This window comes from Harmonia axyridis, chromosome 7, assembly GCF_914767665.1.
Source record: "Harmonia axyridis chromosome 7, icHarAxyr1.1, whole genome shotgun sequence".
In the NCBI taxonomy this organism is placed as follows: domain Eukaryota; kingdom Metazoa; phylum Arthropoda; class Insecta; order Coleoptera; family Coccinellidae; genus Harmonia; species Harmonia axyridis.
Window position 1 is genome coordinate 2,747,983 of NC_059507.1, and position 20,442 is coordinate 2,768,424.

At 36.4% G+C, this 20,442-nt stretch overlaps 1 protein-coding gene across 1 annotated transcript; it reads right to left on the bottom strand.

The window, feature by feature from the left end:
• Window positions 1-14: 14 nt before the first annotated feature.
• LOC123684477 lies at window positions 15-20,119 on the bottom strand. Its single transcript, XM_045623760.1, has 18 exons — window positions 19,918-20,119; window positions 19,637-19,859; window positions 19,068-19,139; window positions 18,836-19,004; window positions 16,981-17,168; window positions 15,721-15,769; window positions 15,081-15,175; window positions 14,063-14,240; window positions 13,440-13,578; window positions 13,173-13,358; window positions 11,289-11,476; window positions 10,318-10,470; window positions 3,366-3,416; window positions 3,148-3,298; window positions 866-1,000; window positions 729-780; window positions 491-563; window positions 15-194 (listed from the first exon to the last, which is right to left on the bottom strand). The coding sequence occupies exons 1-18, from the start codon at window positions 19,978-19,980 to the stop codon at window positions 128-130; spliced, it is 2,232 nt and encodes a 743-aa protein (XP_045479716.1). The 5' UTR covers window positions 19,981-20,119; the 3' UTR covers window positions 15-127.
• Between the last annotated feature and the right edge of the window lie 323 nt (window positions 20,120-20,442).

The window sequence follows — 20,442 nt, forward strand, 5'->3', positions numbered from 1 at the left end:
TGAAAACTAAAGGCTGGTTATAGAAACAACATATATTTTCACACATGATCACATAATACTTATTGTAGTATAAAAATAAACATAAAATGATTTGAAAACTTGACAAACATAAAACAAATAAATTATATTATGGAGCGCTGGAATTATCTGGATTTGCATCTACAAAACCTACTGCACTTTCTACCGGGGTGTTCCTGTAAAAAAAAAAAACTCAACAAATGATATAATACACTCGACACATAATTCTCTGTTATTAGTTTTATTTCAATTCTTCCTTGTCAATATTTTTAGCGATACTATATTTTTGATATCAGATCTACAGGTGGTCCAGATTCGAGGTCTAACGATAGGTTTTCAAGAACTACTGAACAAAAATAGCTGACACTTTTTATAAATCGTCTTCAGAGAAATGGAAGAAACTAAAAATGCTTTTAGATCTTTAGACATCAAATCTTTAGCACCCTGTACTCTATGTGTATCACATGCTTACGGTTTTCTATCTCCTGAACTCTTCTTGGTTGGAGTTTTCATTTTATTGCTGCCTGACGATTGTCTTCTGAGATCTGGAAGATGAAAATTCTTAGTAATAAGATTTGAAAAAAAATATTGAATTTAAATGAAATGAAGAATATCGAAATAATGTTATCATCTTTTGAAATTTCCTCCTGGATTTTATTCAAGTTTGTTCAAGTTTCGTCTATGATATTTGTTCGAAAAATACTCCTCACCTGAGGTCATTGAAGTTCCTTTAGATTTTCTTTCAGATTCACCTTTCGAAACCTGAAACATTTTGAGTAGATGAAAACTATAAATATCAATGAAAAATTTTAAGGAAGTCCACAGAAATATCAAAGAGTATTCTTACAAATGAATCTCTTTCAGGGAAATGAGTTGCAACGTCATGCATACTTTTTCTATCTCTCACAATATCTCCTTCCACTAGGATTGCAGATTGCTTCTTGATGGGCCTTATTGGTTCTGCTATGCACCCAATATAAATCTAGAATCAACAAAAATTGAATATTTCTTGATAAGCAAGATTGGAACAAATATAAAGATATATCAAATTTTGAAACAAATATCAAACTCTAACAAACAATCGAAATCTTATAAAACAACTAATCGCTACAGAAAAAGGTTTCAAAGTAAAATAAGGTCAAGCAAAATGAAAACTTTGATTAATGCAAAGAAACATAAACAATTAATGGTCATATTATCAGGTTTCCATAATTGTTTTATCCGAAATGTTTCTACTTTGTTTCTTCCTGCTCATATAAAATTCATACTCGAAACACAGTCGAGTTGCTCAGTAAGTGAAGTCATTCCAATATTTGGATAATTTGGTACCTGTCGAAGACATGACTTGACTCTGAAAGAAGTGGATGATAATCGCCAGTTTTTGATAGTATTCCTTAGGAGATGTGAAAACTTACTACAAAAAAAATGATTTTCGTGAATTACAGGCAGATTATTGTTGACATAATCGTCCATCTGAGCGTACAATTAGTAAGACAGTGAGAAAAATTCAAAGAAACTGGATCTGTTACTTATGTCTCAAGGCACATACTTCATCGAAAAGTGTTAAAGAAAATATAAATTTATTTATTCATAGGCGCGCACAACATTTTAGCCTCTATTACGTCAAGCTATGGCGTATTTTGTATATGGATTGGAATCTCCATCATTATAAGGTTCAGTTGACACAAAAACTTAAGTTGGCTGATCATGGAATGCGTAGAACATATGCCGATTGGATGAGGATTTTTTGCATCGAATTTTCTTCACTGACGAAGCATATGTTTCACACGGTTGCTATATAAACAAGCAAAATTGTGACCTATGGGACAATAAAATCCTCATGTGAATCCTAAGAGACCATTACATTCATAAAAAGATACTGTATGGTGTGCAATTTGGTCTCATGGGGTGAGTGATTTGTGAAGGGTGATTTTTTTTAGAGCTATAGAACTTTAAATTGCAATAAAACAACGATGGATTATTCGATTGACATGAATTTTATTTATCCGCAAGATAATCCTGTGGCATTACATTTTGAATATGATTTCTGGCATATGACCGCCACGGCTGGCTCGGATGTAGTCCAATCTGGACGTCCAATTTTCGATGACTTTTTCCAACATTTGTGGCCGTATATCGGCAATAATACGGCGAATGTTGTCTTCTGAATGGTCAAGGGTTTGTGGCTTATCCGCATAGACCAATGACTTTACATAGCCTCACAGAAAGTAGTCTAACTGTGTTAAATCACAAGATCTTGGAGGTCAATTCACAGGTTCAAAACGTGAAATTAGGCGGTCACCAAACGTGTCTTTCAGTAAATGGATTGTGGCACGAGCTGTGTGACATGTTGCGCCGTCTTGTTGGAACCACAGCTCCTGGACATCATGGTTGTTCAATTCAAGAATGAAAAAGTTAGTAATCATGGCTCTATACCGATCACCATTGACTCTAACGTTCTGGCCATCATCGTTTTTGAAGAAGTACGGACCAATGATTCCACCAGCCCATAAAGCGCACCAAACAGTCAGTTTTTCTGGATGTAACGGTGTTTCGACATTCACTTGAGGATTAGCTTCACTCCAAATGCTGCAGTTTTGTTTGTTGACGTAGCCATTCAACCAGAAGTGCGCTTCATCGCTAAACAAAATAAAATGGACGTAGTGCGCGATACGTATTCCGCACAGAACCATTATTTTCGAAATAAAATTGCACTATTTGCAAGCGTTGTTCAGGCGTGAGTCTATTCATGATGAATTGCCAAACCAAACTGAGAATACATCTCTTGACAGCTGTTTAATCGGTCATCATCTTGAACAGTAATGCCAACTTGAAGTTATATACCTCGAAAAAAAAACATCCGTTACTTCTTTGAAAATGGAAGAAGGTGTCAATTCTCAAATCACTATAGCCAAATGATTACCGACCCTCTTGGCCTGAAATTAATGATTTGGAATTGGAAGAGATGTGGTTCCAGCTAAATGGTGTACCAAGCCACACAACACGACTCATTTTGATTACATTGCAAGAAAACCTTCCAGAATGCGTAATTTTTTGGTTTTCGCATTCTGCGAGAATCGCCTAATCGGCGCAGAGTGAAAAGGGAAGAAACGTCAAAATCTACCGTACCTTTTGGTCCGTGCCCTTAATGAATTTCTCATTAACCGACGCCATCTCTGGGCCCCATTGTTCCATGAAGTTTCCCATTCGTGTCACCCTTTGTACCGGCGTCGTAACGGTGTGAGGACCGCCGCAGTAACGATTCTCCACTCTGTCCTCCCTTGGGAAGGGAAAAAATGATGAGATAATGAAAAAACAGCAAGGCGAAACGTAATCTCGAAACTTACTTATTGCGAACCGAAGCCTCGAAGTGATGCATGTTCCTGCTGTGAGCCTGTCTGAAAAAAAACGTTCGAAGCAGCTTTAGATGAGTATGTAAATGTGAAGAAGAGATATAGGACAAGATCCCAGAGACGCCAGACGTTACTTTTAATTTATATTAGGTGGGCTTAAAAGTTCTTAGGTTGACACATAGATAGCGCTGTTAGTATTAAATTTATATGATTTTTAGTTAGTCCTAATCTAGGATGCATAGAAAACCTGGTATGTCTACTTCTACCTTTAAAACTTTCAGACAAAACGGGAGATTTTTCAGATTTATACCTACTTGATTTCGAGAGATCGCGGTCTGTTTCAGATGGCGCATACATCGTTTACATTTGACATTTCTCTCAATTCTCGACTCTTGTGAACCAAGGGCCTAGTTTTTTTTTCTTGGGGAGGGATTATCGAAAAAGAAATTTTTGACAACTTTTTTTCATATGTGTAATGTTAGAAAAAGAAGTTTGATAATGAAGTTTGAACCAAATTACTCGAAATAATTTTTGTTGCTACTAATTCGGTTGTTCTTACTTTATACTGGGTGTTCTCAAATAAGAGTTACGAAGGAAAATGAGAAATTACTTGGATAATTTTGAGAAAAAAAAGTTTCATGAATATGAGCCCACAAACGCATCGCTTTCAATATACAGGTTGTTTCTAGTGTGTCGTACAGTTTATCAAATATTTATTAATCTTCGCTACAGATTAGGGAAATAAATACCATAACTTATAATTAATGCATTCATTAGAGCTTACTAGCTGGATCTTTATAATAATTTGGATTTTCCTGAAAATTACTAGTGATTTTTTTCTCGAAATCGATAGCAGATACGACAAAACTATAACAAATCAAAAAGTGTAGTACTGGACCAGAGTGTTTTTCTACATTTTTCTAAACTAACAGCCATTCACCAAAATATAGTTTTGGAGGAAGGAAGCAGGCATCCTTCCAGAAAATATATCACCCTGTAGATTTGCATTCAAAATTAGCATATCACATGGTGAAAACTTTAAACTGGAATATCTATGGCCAATTCATATTAAATATCTTGTGGAGGGAAGGTTATACGAGAAAAAAACCTAAACTTTAACACATGTATCTCAAAACAAAATGTTTGGGGACTCATGTTATAGGACTTTTTTTCTTAAAATGATGCGGAAATCTGTAATTTTCATTTGTATCTCCAATTTAGGAACACCGTGTAATTACCCCCAGTATCCCCCTATTTCTACGCTCTTGTCATGAACTTTGAGTATAGAACAATAATATTTTATATTCCATTCATTTGAGTAAAAATTCGATATGAACTGAATTGTAATTTATTGTGAATGTTTGCAGTGTCTAAAATCAGTATTTCCTTTTTAAACGGCACCAGGCAGATAAGGAAATTCGAAAAATTTTAAAGAACGCCACCTTACAGCACTCTGGTGAAGCAGACCACCAAAGCAACAGGTGGGTCTCTCAAAAAGTCTGAAACAAAATCGAATCATTAAATACACCAGGGATTCTATGCATCTTAGTCCTAACATTTCAAAGGATACGTGCCAGAATTTGACAGCAGTCAGACTATCAGTTTGTGAGATATTGCGTTGTGAGTGTAACTACTTTTGTTATTTGAAAAAAGATGGAAACAAAAATTTCGTATGTTGATAAAATATTGCTTTTTGAAGGGAAAAAATACAGTTGAAGCAAAATCTTGGCTTGATGAAGAGTTTCCGGGGTCTGCACCAGGACAATCAACCATCATTGATTGGTATGCTAAGTTTAAACGCCCAAAAGAGGCTGTCACTGATTAAACAATCAAAAAAGTTTACAAAATATTTCTGAATGACCGTTAAGTGAAGTTGATCGAGATAGAAGACATTGTGAAGATATCATCTGAACGTGTATATCATATCATTCACTAATATTCTTAAATATGTCGTCGAATAAGAAGGAAGTGTCGAGCGAGTCTCTCCGACTAATAATCCCTGAATGTGCTTGCTGTAAGCGAACAATTGTGAAAAATACTACAAAATGTAATAGTTGTCACAAATCCTACCATCCTGGTTGTGCAAATAAAATCAAAAAGTGCTGTGATTACGATTTTTCGTCTTCCACGGATTATAACGCTGGTAATTCGTCTCCTATGTCTGACATTACTGATAAAAGTAATATCACTAGTGAGTCTACCCATCAACAACTCCTGATGAAAATAATCTACGAGTTAGAAGCGAAAAACTCATTACTGGTGGAGAATAACTCTCTTTTGAGATTTAAAATTTCAACACTCGAGGATGTAATTCTGAAGAAAAATGCCGAGATTGATAAACTCAAGAAAGAAACAGATAATAAAATCATAAACAAACATGTAGGTGAATCCTCTTCTTGTCGACCATCTGGCAATGAGTCAGTCTCTGATAGTGTAACCGATGTTCCTGGTAGTTCCGGTACTACTCGAGTTCCCCATTTATATGTTGCGGATGCTGAGGTTTCCACTCATGCGGGGTCAATTTTGAAACATTCAAAACAGAATGTTTTGAATAAAACAGGTATGAAGGTGGGTAAAAAATCCGAAGATAAAACAAGATCACAAACTGATAACACTCAGGTGACTCAGCCAACTGTCTTGAATCGAACAGAAGATTGGAATGTAGTTTCTCATAAGAGATCGTTTCGAAAACGTAAACAAACACTTGTAGTTGGCAACTGTTCAGAAAATCTGTCCGTTGAGGGAATTGGAAGATTCAGCATTTTTCATGTAACGAATCTCAAACCAGAAACAACGGAAAAAAATTTACAAGAATTTCTAGTACAGAAGTTTTCCTTTGTACAGTGTGAGAAGCTCACCTCAAGATATCCTAAGAGTTATTCATCGTTCAAGGTGTTGATTCCGAGCTCTGAATATGAAAAGGCTCTGAATGGATCAAATTGGCCTAACAATGCCAATATTCATCGTTTTTTTCATCCCAAAAGGACGAACCGTCCAACGGACTAAATACATCTGAAGATAGTTTGAGACTTCTTCAGTTAAATGTCCAGTGTATATCCAATAAATTAGAGAGCCTGGAATTGCTCCTGGCTGATAGTGGTCCTGATATCGTGAGTATTGCTGAACACTGGTGCAGTACCGGTGGTATCAAATCGATGAATATACCTGGCTATAATTTGGCTGAATATTATTGCCGCCCTTATCGAGCACATGGAGGAACGATGATCTATTCAAAAGCTGGTATTAAAGTGAAAAATTTGTGCGTGTCTAATTTTTCCGATGAGATGCATTGTGAAATGTGCGGAATTTCTGTGATGGCAAACGGCACTGGGTTAGGCATTATAAGTGTTTATCGCCCGTGTTCCGGTAAATTTGAAGTTTTTCTTGATAGATTAACGGATGCTCTAAACTATATTTCTAATTTGGTTGACATTATCTTTGTGTGTGGTGACCTGAACATCGACTTTCTGAAATCTGAATGTATTAACCGTAAGCTCTTTATGGATTTGATTTGTTGTTTTGATTTAAAAATTTCGTCACAAGATCCTACGAGAGTATTTACTGACATCACTGGTCGTACATCTGTTTCAAAAGTCGACTATATTTTAACAAACGCAGATTTATCTGACTCTAATGTGAAAGTTTTTGAACCTCTTATAAGTGACCACCGTGCTATCTTGGTTGAATTTAATAACATATTTCATATGAATACACAGGGTGGTTCAAAATTGGTTAGAAACTTGAGTCAACAAAATATTGACAATTTTGTTTTTCAAATGTCAATTTACGATTTTCATGATATTTATGAAATTGTTGATGTAGATCAATGTTTTCAAACATTTGTTGATGCGATTCGGAGTACATTTGAATCTTGCTGTCCTTTAGTGAAATTGGCAACGGGCAATCATAAAATAAATATATGGATCACTCCTGAGATAGTCATAGCGAAGCGCAATCTAATGAATCTGCACTGGTTGCACTCAAATTTAAAGAGTCAGAGCACTTATTCTTTGTACAAAAAAACCAAAAACGAGTATATTTCGCTAATCAGAAATACTAGGTTGAAATTCCATAATGACCTTATTGGAAGATCAGACAATAAAAATAAAACAGTATGGTCCATTGTAAATAACTTAACTGGCAGGAGGAGAAAACCAAATGAAAGTATTGAACTGCTCGTTGATGGTGTTTTGCATAATGATCCCAACGAATTATCAAAAATCTTTGTCAATTATTTTTCAACGGTAACCGAAACCACTCTTCATTTATACTATGGGGGATCTTTGTCTTCCTCATGTACTTCTGCAGTAATGCTGAATACAACATTTTTCTTTTATCCAGTGATTGAGTGTGAAGTTGCTGATGTAATAAAGTTACTAAAAAACAATAAGTGTGCAGGAGCTGATTCTATATCTGCCAGAATTCTGAAGTTGATAAGCTCAGATATTTGTGGACATTTTACTCACTGTATTAATCTCTCTGTAAGTTCTGGCATTTTTCCTACTATTCTGAAAAAGGCCTTAGTTGTTCCAATCTTCAAAAAAAATGATATAAATAGTATCATGAATTATAGACCTATTTCTATTGTTAGTATATTTTCTAAAGTGTTTGAAAGAATTGTGTTCAACAGAATGATCAAATATCTTGACAAATTCAATGTACTCGATAATGCCCAACATGGTTTTAGATCGGGTCACTCAACGGAAACAGCTGCAGTTTCCTTTATTAATTATGTGTATGAATGTCTTGACAATGGCTTGTATGTAGCAGGTTTATTTTTTGACCTCTCGCGAGCATTCGATAGTCTTTCATTTCAATTTATAGTTGACAAGTGTTACAATTTGGGTTTTCGAGGTGTATTTTTGGATTGGGTCCGCAGCTATCTCGAGGGTAGATCCATATCTGTAAAAGTTGAAGGCTGTCTATCAGACGAGCACGATCTTAATCTAGGAGTGCCACAAGGATCCGTCCTTGGGCCTCTTTTATTTTTGCTCTTCATCAATGATCTCCCTGTAAATTTAAGAGTAATTTTCTTGGATTTGCTAACGTGTAGACGCTTTTCGTCTTCGATAGGAGGGACTCAACAAAAGTTGAGTCTCTTCGCTGATGATGCTTCGGTAGTAGTTTCGGCCCCAACATTCGAGGAACTTCAGGCTCTCTGTGAGCTTCTACTACAGAGCTTTGTGAAATGGTGTCATAAGAATAATTTAATGATCAATATCGATAAAACCGAATGTATCCATTTCACAATTATCCATAGTGATCGTGAACTGGTGATTCGTCATTTGGATAGTGCTATTCTATCTAAGAGTGGCACTAAATTTCTTGGCATTCACCTCGATAATAATTTAAAATGGGGTATGCACATTGATTCTGTATGCAAAAAACTGAACAGTTCTTATTTTGCCATAAATAGGGTGAAAACCCTACTTCCTTTAGAATCGATAATAAATATATATTATAGCATGGTCTATAGCCACCTGTCGTATAATATTCTACTGTGGGGAAACTCTTCGGATGTTGGAAGGGCTTTCATAATACAAAAACGTATTTTACGTTTGATATTCAGCATACCTCCACGTTCGTCGTGTAGACCCATATTTATAGAAAACAATATTATGACCTTATCGTCAATTTTCATTTTGAAATGTCTACTATATGTGAAGGAGAATGAGGGAAAATTCATACAATTGTCTAGTTTTCATAACTACGGAACCAGAAGTGAGAGAACATTGTATGTTCCCAAGCACAGAACAACAAAGTTAGAAAAATCTCCTATTTATCAATGTGTTAAACTATACAACCATTTGCCTCACAATATTAGATCTCTTGTTTTTAGTAAGTTCAAGAAAATTGTAAAAAAGTTATTAGTGAATAGATGTTATTATACTGTAAATGATTACCTCAATGATGTAATAGTGATTAGTTGAATAATTTTTCTTTTTATCTGTATGACTTATCCTATACATTTATTTGTCTTAGAGGATTAATAAATTATTATTATTATTATTATTATTATTATTACATAAGAAAGCTGCGTGCAAAATGGGTGCCGCGCGAGCTCACAATCGATCAAAAGCAACAGTGTGTTAATGATTCTGAGCACTGTTTGAAGCTGTTTAAGTGGAATAAGCCTGAATATTTGCGTCGATATGACAATAGATGAAACAGGGCTCCATAATTTCACTACGGAGTCCAATCGACAGTCAGCTAAGTGGACTACACACGATGAACCGAATCTAAAGCGAGGAAGAACACAACAGTCAGCTGGCAAGGTTATGGCATTAGTATTCCGGGATACGCAAGGTATAATGTTCACTGATCACCTCCAAAAAGGCCAGACCATCAACAGCGATTATTATATAGCGTTATTGGATCGTTTAAAGGATGAAATCGTTGAAAAACGGCTCCATTTAAAACAAAATGGTGCTGTTTCATCAAGACAATGCGCTGTGCACAAATCAATGAAAACAATGGCTAAATTGCATGAATTGGGCTTCGAATTGCTTCTGGATCCACCGTATTCACCAGATCTGGCCCTCAGCGACTTTCTCCTGTTCTCAGACCTCGAAAGAATGATAGCAGGAAAGAAATTTAGCCCCAATGAAGAAGTAGTCACCGAAACTGAGGCCTATTTCGAAGCGAAAGACAAATCGTACTACAAAAATGGTATCGAAAAGTTGGAAGATCGCTATAATCGCTAGATTGCCCTTGAAGGCAACTATGTTGAATAATAAAATCGAATTTTGCCAAAAAATGTGTTTTACTATGGTAGACCGGGGACTTTTCAATTGGCCTGTCAGGCCAATTGTAGTAGTTTGACCAACAAGATATGCGTTTACCTTATTTGTTGTTATATGTTACTTGTACACTCTGCAGCTGATTGGACGTCTTTTTGCACACTAATAGAGACTGAATACCCTTTATGTATGGAGAAATATCTTACCCTCTTTGCTGTTTTCTGATGACGTCCAATTCGTAGGCCAGGTATGGAGCTATTGTTCTTGACGGTGGAAGTGTGGGCGATAAGGGAAAGTCTCTTGGGCTATGTTTTACCTTCATCGCCACATCTGCGTCACAAGAAAGACATTTGACGTTCCTGAAACACAAAACTTTTTCGTAAAGAAACATTTTTTGAGCTAGTTCCGTGTTTGTCAGAAGTGACGAATAGAAAAGTTTGTTTTCTTATTGTGATGAAGAGACACCAGATGGATTGCAAAAATCCTAATAAAACGAATCCTGCTTTCTGTCTCATACGATTGTAGATAAAATTTCAAGGAAAAGTGCGAGAAGATTGAGTCAGATGGATTCATTATAACCCTTCAGGACACTTGGAATTCTTCATAACCCTTTCACGACTCTTGGAAGTTAGGCAGACCGTGGTATAAGGATACTCCTTACAATGAGCTCTTGGAAAGCCCAACAAACAGCCAGAACCGGCCTGCATATAAAAAGTGGGAAGACAACTAATCTTTCCATATGGTCTACAACTGTCTCAAGTCTAGCAAAAAAGATCTCGGCGAGGAGAAGCTTATCTCTGAATCCATAACACTGCAGTTAGTTGAGGGTCACCGTGAAGAAATAATTGAATGAATATGTGGAAATTTACCAAATGAAACTCAAGAGTGTTATCTTATCAAAGTAACACTTTTGAATGTGAAATTATCGGTTAATTTTGAGCACTTGTGTATAACCGATAGTTCACTGTTCTGTATGATAAACTGTCTAGTAGTGTTAGATAATGACCATTTCTATGAATGGAGTTAGTATACTTTCGATAGTATATCCTCATCAAATTAACATTAACACTGTCAAATATAAAATTTTGCCAATTTCTGCTAAAATCTTGATTGATGTTTCTGTTCTTTCTGTTCATACCGTCGAATTAATGATAATTTATTATTATATTGTATTCACCTCAAAAGCATTTGCTTAGTAGCTGCTGCTTCCTGCTCATTCTGATACATTTTCATAGAGCGTACCTTGTTCCTTAGAATCTTTAGTTTATTTTGTACGAAATCTTGTAGAGCTATCAATTCGTTCTTTTCCAATTTCGAAACCATTTCATTTTGTAATTCTATCAATGCTTTCTGCCACAAATCTTCCTGAAATGAATTTGTATCAGCTTGTCTATAATTTTGAAGTAATAAAGAATTCTTTGAGTCCTACCAGTTTGTTGTTTGATTTTATTGCTTAGTAATCATTATTCCCTTGGGCATAATGTAATCCCTACTTTAAACTCACTCCTTTATAAATTACTTGAAATTGGAAGCAGAGTTTCTGACAGCAACTGGATCCACCAGTATACAATATTTGATATACCTACTACACTGCGCAAAAAAATTAACGCACATTCTGAAAATCTCAATTTTAATGAAGATTAACTCTACATTGACTTTATAACTTATTTTTTATGTTCTCTCGGGAAGGTTTTGAACGAAACGAGACACATTAAATGGAAGAAAAATTCAGGATTTCACCGAATCTTATGTGAAAGAAGAGAAATAAACAATTTTCAAAATACTGGAATGCTTGCGTTAATTACAGCTCGGCAACGACGGTTCCTACTCAAAATGAGTGATCTTAAAATGTTCTGATCTAATCCTTCCCAGACTTCTCTGAGTTGGATTCCTAAGTCATTAAGAGTAGCTGGATGATTTTTTGAACTTCTCAGCCTTCTATTGAGGATGTCCCAAACCTGCTCAATCGGATTGAGATCTGGACTTCTTGCTGGCCATTCCATTCGAGAGAATTCAACCTCTTCAAGGTACTCCTGAACAATGCGCGCACGATGGGGTCTGGCATTATCGTCCATAAAAATGAAATTTTCACCAATGTATGGGGCAAATGGCACTACATGCTCTTCAAGAATGTTCCTTATATACCTATCAGCATTCATAGCTCCATTATCAACGACCACTAGGTCTGTGCGAGCAGTCAAAGATATTCCACCCCATACCATAATCGATCCTCCCCCGAAACCAGTAGAATTCAGGAAATTGCACTGAGCATATCTTTCATGTTGACGTCTGTATACAAGGGAACGTCGATCACAATGGTAGAGGCAGAGATATGCTCTCTCGCAAAATCCAAACGCGCCCTTCGATGGGCTGGGGTAAGAGCTGGGCTTCTTGCCGCGACACGAGGCCTTAAATCATATTCTCTGAGGCGATTTCTTATTGTCTGAGTGCTAATTTGCACCCCATGAGTTTGCTCAAGCTGATTTTGAAGGAGGCGAGCGGTTGCAAACCGTTGTCTCAACGAAGAAACTCTCAAGTGAAGTTCTTGAATGGCAGTTGTACCCGTGGTCTACCCTGTCCTGGTCTTCGGACATTCATACCTGTCTTCCTTAATCGCTGCAACATTCTGGACACACTTATATGGGAAACTCCAAACCTTTCTGCAATTCTTGTGTATGTCCACCCTTCTTCTCGCAAAACTACCGCTTGGGCACATTCCTCTTGGGTCAAATTGCGTGTTTCGCGTTGCATAGCGATCGAGTGTAGAAAATCAAACGAAAGAAAAACTATTGATCACTAGAATTGATCGAGAACAACTGATTTAAGAATGGAGCCAATACATTCAAAATCTGATAATTTCATCTTTTTTTATTCCTGCTGGGAACAAACATCTGTATTGAAGAAAAACGTTGAAAGTGGATAACATATGCATGCATAATTCTGATAAAAATAATTATCATTGAGAACACTTCCAGTTGTAGAATAAATTTGAGATTTCCATAATGTGCGTTAATTTTTTTGCGCAGTGTATATCCATATAAGATGCTTATATTATCCTGACCTGAGTAGTTAGTCTTGCTATAGCATCGTCAAGATTGATTTTCAGTTCATCATATGTTTTGTCGAACTTCTCCTCAGACACTTTACCAATGATTAGTTCAGCATCTAGTTTCTTCTCGAGAGCATGCTCGAAATCATCTTGAGTCACTGCGATAGTTTTCAGGACTTCTACCTGTTCCATCAGAACCTATGAAAAGTTGTTGTTGCATTATTTAACATATTTATTTTGGAAGAATACTTAGCAATATTGCACAATAAGAAAACTTACACTCATTTCCATTTCTTTTCGTTCAAAAGCATCTAGTAATTTTTGTTGATCACTCTTGAATTTCTCTACCTCATGTCTGACATGTTTGAATTTTTCGTTCAGTATTTCCATGGGACCTTTCTGGTCCGATACAGTATCCCTATAATAAGAATTTTTAAGGAGGTGTACAAAATTCGTTGTCTAGTGAGGAGATTTCGAGAATGATATGAGCTAAAGAAGAGCAGATGGTCCATTTTCGAGTCATATTTACTGACTTATCGAAGTCAGAAAATAAGAAGAAAACGTCTCTTCTGGTGGAAACGAACATTTCAAGATCATTTATTTTTTCTCGGAAGATTCCAAATGCTTATTTTTTGAAAAAAATTACCTGAAGGACTATGTGCGATATGCTTTCTTCAAGCTCCAACAATTCTTGACAAACTTTCACTAGGCCAAAAATTTTTCATAGAAAAAAAAATTTTTCTGTCGAAAATTTTTTGCAAAATTTTACATAGAAAAAAAAAATTTGCCAACCCTGAACAGTCCTTGATGCTGGGTTTGATTTAATTGAATCGGGTATCAATATTTCAATATTGAAAAAAAATCTGTTTGGATTGATCACTACTATTATAGAAGACACTCACACTACTCTTTTATTTAGACCGGACATAGCATCTTCTAGACCTGCACACTGCCCAAACAAATTACCGATTTGCTCCGATGTCATGCGATCAAGCACTTCAACCTGGTCCATGATTTGCTTAACTCTCACCTCTATTGTAGCAACTTTATTGTGCAAATTTGCTTCAGCTGGTCCAGCAGCTGTGAAAAAAGCAAACTTTATTATTTCTTTATATGCCCTAGAATATTTTTTTTATGTTCTGGTTCCCAGGAAAGGAGATATCCTGTAATGTTCAAAGGAGGTAGGAATTGGTGTTTTTTTTTAAATTTATGAAGGTTATATGTTCCAGAGCCTTGCTGTTCGTTGGATGAACAAGTCTTTGAAGAGAGATGTTCTGCAGGTCTCCAACGCGACCACAAAGGGGTGTGAAGACTGAACTTGACAGGTTAACCTCGAAGAGACTGCCAGGAACGATCTTTAATAGTTCAGAAGAGCATCGCCCATGAAAATATCTATAAAATAGAGACAGATCGCTTACTTTTCTACGTTGTTCCAAAGTGGTGAGCGAGTTTGTAAGCGAGGCAGTATTGGAGCCCTGGAAGAGAAGGCGGTATGGAGGGTACTATCATCCGCAAAACTGTGTACTAGACATGAAGTTGCTCCCAACAGATCATTGATGTGAAGTAGAAATAGTGTTGGTGCTAGAATTGATCCCTGCGGAAGACCAGCATTTATGATTAGAGAGTCAGATGAAACTACATCCACAACCGCATGAAGAGGTCTGCCCGAGAGAAAACTAGCTAGCAGAGAACAAAGCTGAGGAGGCAAGCCATAAGATGGAAGATTTCGTATAATTATTGATTTCCCAACCCGTTTTCATGACAATTTCAAAACTGCAGATTCGAAAGCGATAAAAATTTGCATTTGGATGATGATGGCATTGTTTCGTGGAAACGAGTATCATTCTTTAAGTGGTTATTATTAAATAATTTTTTCATGATAGAATCGAATATTTTTCTATTCCGAAATAATTATCTTACCATTTTCTTCCCCATGTAACAAAAGTTTCAAAGCATTCACTTCCTTTGTGAGTAATTCTAATGCATTTTTGTTTCCTAAGGCGGTTATGGACATCCTGAAACGAAATTATTCTATTAGGATAAGGGGAGGCTCTCTCAGAGAGAAACGACAATAATACAATAATCTTGATAATTGCGGAACGTAAGCCAACTTGAATGACACGGAGGTATACAGGGGGATTCACCGGGATGGCCTATTAGACATTTATGGAAAACTAATGATAATTTTGAGCTGAAAATTTGGATATCGGGGTTTGAGACAATGACCTTTTTCCCTAAAGTATTTTCAGGTCTCTACAACTTCCGGTTGAACCGGAAAAAGACTACTACTTCCTTATTTCAAATGGCACACCTAGTATATTATTTCATCGGTTATTTTTACACACTTGCAAAGATAGCATAAAATAGTAAAATACGTCCATTATTTTATTAAGCACCTCACTGAAATGGTTTTTATTCATTACAAAGTAGAAAATTGCAGAAAGTTCAATTCTGTTCACCTTTTTACGATCTGAACTAAAAGGTTCATTAATGCTGAATTCACTAACGAAATATAAGAAACTCATGTAGAACAAACACATAAAATATTTTATATAATTACCCTCGTAAGTCAGACAGACTTCCAACATCCAAAAGGCGTTCCTTAGAACCTGCAAAAAAAATGAGAAAATATGTATCTTGAATTGATACATTCGAATAATTCCGTTTATTTTTTAATTCGAATATAGTAATGTGCTTTAGATAAACACCTGGAGTGACGTGAAATTTTGCATGACAAAGAAACTGCAACACATGGAAGGAGCTGTTTGAATTTTAAATTTTTTTCGATAAAACATAGATAGTATAGCAAGGAGTAAATGATTGGAATTTAAAGAAAAAAAACGAAGGGTTTACAATTTTTTTTTATTAAATTTGTTAATAATGTGCTTGTCCACTGCGATTATATATACACTTCCCAACACGTCTCGGTCTTGATGCAATAAGATGATCTATTTCGTCTTGAGGGATACTATTCCAAGCTACCTGTACTTCATGTCTCTGAGCCCCCAACATCAGTGGGAGCTGGAGTAAATTTCCAAGCCTTCTACCCATGATGTCCCAAACATGCTCTATAGGCGAAAGATCGGGGGATCTTGGCGGCCAATGCAAAAGATGCACATAGGTCACTTCGAAGAAATTCAAACTAACTCTGGCAATATGAGGTTGGGCATTATTTTGCTGAAATATTGGATTCTCGAGGCGGTTAAGGTATGGGAGAACATATGGCTCCACTATTTCTTGAAGGTGACGTAGCGCTGTCATATAACCTCGAATAAATACTAAAGGTGACCTACTGCATGTGAAATAGCACCCCATACCATAACTCCTACTGTCCGGTGTACATGACGCTCAACATCGAACTGAGGTTGGTTCACGTCTTTCTCGTCGTCTATCTTCTTCGGCCATCATGTACACCCAAGGAGAATCGAGATTCATCAGAAAAGACGACCTGATGTCATTCCACATTCCAATGTTGACGTTCTCTGCACCACTGTAATCGTTGCCGGCGATGCTCAACCGTCAGAGGTAAACAAATTATTTACAAATTTATAAAAAAAAAATGTAAACCCTTCGTTTTTTCCTCCAAATCTCAATCATTTACTCGTTGCTATACTATCTATGTTTTACCAAAAAAATTGAACAGCTCCTTCTGGGTGTTGCAGTTTCTTTTTCAGTTAGTACATATACAGAATAATTATTTCAAGCTTCGTGCATAATTTCATATCGATGATGTCACCAGAACCAGAGTGAAGTAAAGCGGAATACAAAAAAAATCGTCTTATTTCAGTATTACTTCCTTGCTCTTGAAATCATCAATTACCTACAGCACAATCTCGACCTAAGTCTTCGACCAGGCTTGCCAATTTCGCCATCGCTTCCTCTACAGCATCCAATCTTTTCATCAGCGATAAATTCTGAACCATATCTGCTATTGGCGTGTCGCTCATGCTTCTAGCTGGCTTTTGGGCAACCGACGAACTTCCACTCATTGTTGGCGCAGCAGATTCTCTGAAAACCATCATGAGAGGAATCACATAAAAAGGGTTCACCGAAACATTGAATCAATAAGACTTGAGAGCGGAATAGTTATTTATAATACAAGTGCAGAAGGCATTGATATTCTTCCACGAGTTCAAAATTCAAAAACGAGCCACGAAGTGGCGAGTTTTGGAATGAACGAGTGGTAGAGCCTTCTGTACGAGTATTATACATTATTTTCTCTAATTCATTGCATTTTCATTGAAATTAATGAAATATTTCCATATATATAATTTAGTGATTTTTGCATTGAAAAGTGTTGGTTGGCAGATCTGATTTCTTTAAGGCAATTTGATGAATTGACAGATAAAGCCGTAGCGGAAAGTTCGGAGTGCCAACATAGAATAATAAAATATAACCATGAAAACTGTGCGTTTCTGATATATTCTCGCATGATTTTGTTCTACAAGATGTGGAAGAATGAACGGAATAACCACAGAATTAGAGAAATAAATTTCTGATTATATGGGTTTTATAACAAAGTTGTCATCATCAGACTTCATATTATCATCATACTTATAAATGGTGTTTTTCTTAGAGCTATAGAACTTTAAATTGCAATAAAACAACGATGGATTATTCGATTGACATGCATTTTATTTATCCGCAAGATAATCTTGTGGCATTACATTTTAAATATGATTTCTGGCATATGACCGCCACGGCTGGCTCGGATGTAGTCCAATCTGGACGTCCAATTTTCGATGACTTTTTCCAACATTTGTGGCCGTATATCGGCAATAACACGGCGAATGTTGTCTTCCAAATGGTCAAGGGTTTGTGGCTTATCCGCATAGACCAATGACTTTACATAGCCCCACAGAAAGTAGTCTAGCGGTGTTAAATCACAAGATCTTGGAGGCCATTTCACAGGTTCAAAACGTGAAATTGGGCGGTCACCAAACGTGTCTTTCAGTAAATCGATTGTGTCACGAGCTGTGTGACATGTTGCGCCGTCTTGTTGGAACCACAGCTCCTGGACATCATGGTTGTTCAATTCAGGAATGAAAAATTTAGTAATCATGGCTCTATACCGATCACCAGTGACTGTAACGTTCTGGCCATTATCGTTTTTGAAGAAGTACGGACCAATGATTCCACCAGCCCATAAAGCGCACCAAACAGTCAGTTTTTCTGGATGTAACGGTGTTGAGGATTAGCTTCACTCCAAATGCGGCAGTTTTGTTTGTTGACGTAGCCATTCAACCAGAAGTGCGCTTCATCGCTAAACAAAATAAAATGGACGTAGTGCGCGATACGTATTCCGCACAGAACCATTATTTTCGAAATAAAATTGCACTATTTGCAAGCGTTGTTCAGGCGTAAGTCTAATCATGATGAATTGCCAAACCAAACTGAGAATAAATCACTCAACAGCTGTTAAATCGGTCGCCATTTTGAACAGTAATGCTAACTTAAAGTTATATACCTCGAAAAAAACACCCGATAGTTCATTCCGAAATCTCAGTTGTTCCAGATGATGACCACTTTGTTGTCATAACATGGTTACTTCAGGAAGAAAGTTTAGATTTGTGTTCAGAAAAAATTACACGGATATGAAAGTTTGAAGCTTGCAAAAATCAACGATTTTCTCATTTTTTTTGGCTTATTGCTGGTTTAGATATGTTAATTTTCACCTTAACGATCCAATGATGTCCATATTAGCAGGTAGATATTTGATTTCATGTACCTGCCGACGAAGTTGTTCAATTGAGTCGATTATCCATTGCATTTGTTCCACACTGATAGAAACTGTGTGTTCTAATGGTTTATTGTCCGCATGGTCTAAGACGATAACGTTCGCTTCTACAAAATCAAATTGAATATTATCAAACCCTCTCTATTTTGATAATCGAACTAGAAGAGTACCTTTTATACTTGAAGACTTCTCATCAAGCTTATGACTCGGGGTTTCTCCCACAGATTTCTGTGTGGACAATGCTGAAATCGAGAAGAAATACAGTTTCATAACGTATGACCATTCAGTGGAGATAACAGTCTAAGATTCGACTGCAGTTTGTGTATTTCTTCCATTAGTTTATGAATGAGTAAATATAACAATTTACTCAATAAGTCCCAAGACTAACAAATAAAAACACATTTTCTTTCAAAAATACAACTTTACTCGTCAACAGAACGACTTTCAAGATGTATTCAACGCTCATCTAACCTTTCTATACCCTTTCTGTAGAAATATTCTTATTTGCTTTCGAAATAGACTTCAATCATGTCAATTACTACTTCATTGAGACAAATTTCTCTGCTTTGAACATTCTTTTGGGGTCTGCAAAAAGCCAGTAATAGCAGGGAGTCATATGTGTCAAAGCAAAGTCAATGATTTTCTCGATTTTTTTATAAATGAGTCCTAATGATCGGGCTCTGCCTGTCAGGATTTAAATTCCTAAATGAATAAAGAGATGCATAAATGTCCAACTTACATGGTTCATGGACCGAAGGTTCGATACTACCAGGAAAAGGAGCAATAGCCATTTGTTTCACAGATGGCAAAGTCACCTGACTTTGTCTTTTATTAGACGAAGTGAATTTTTGCATTTCCAGGCTCTTTTCCCCTTGCATTTTAATCTTGACATCGATAAGGTTACACTGTTGGATTATGGTACGCAGTATTTGATGCAGAATATCGAAATGAATCACACCAGGCTGAAAAATATCGATTTAGGTTTCAAGAAGAACTTTTAAATCGAATAGTTCAACTTACGTTTACCAAACCAAGAGCAAGATCACACATTTGGTTCAAAGACATTAAAGTGACGTTTTCCATATTGATATCGCTTCTAAACTTGAGTTTTTATTAGAAGAACTTTCGTTGTAACTTATTCAGATAGATATTGTGGAAAATCCAATGATACCTTAAGAATTGACGTCTTAGATGACAGGTGAATGTTATTCGTCAATGAATAACTATGACCATAGACTATACTATCTTCTTCTTCTTATATCCTTTACTATGTGCTAGGACTCAGCCATTCGCACATCGAACAAATAACCTTCTCGGTTCTCTTCTCACATCAAAAGTAACTTAGGTTGCCGGACTCTGTTTGGACTGTCAGACTTCAGATAACTTGGATTCAGGATTTTCTTCTTCTCCTCAATCTTCTATCTAAGGAATGGGCTGCATTTCTGTCTCCAAATCACTGTCTGCGTACGGTATTTTATACTGCCTGACTAACCGTTAAACTCTCAGAGGAGGTAAATGTACTGGGATTTACCCTATTACTGAGAC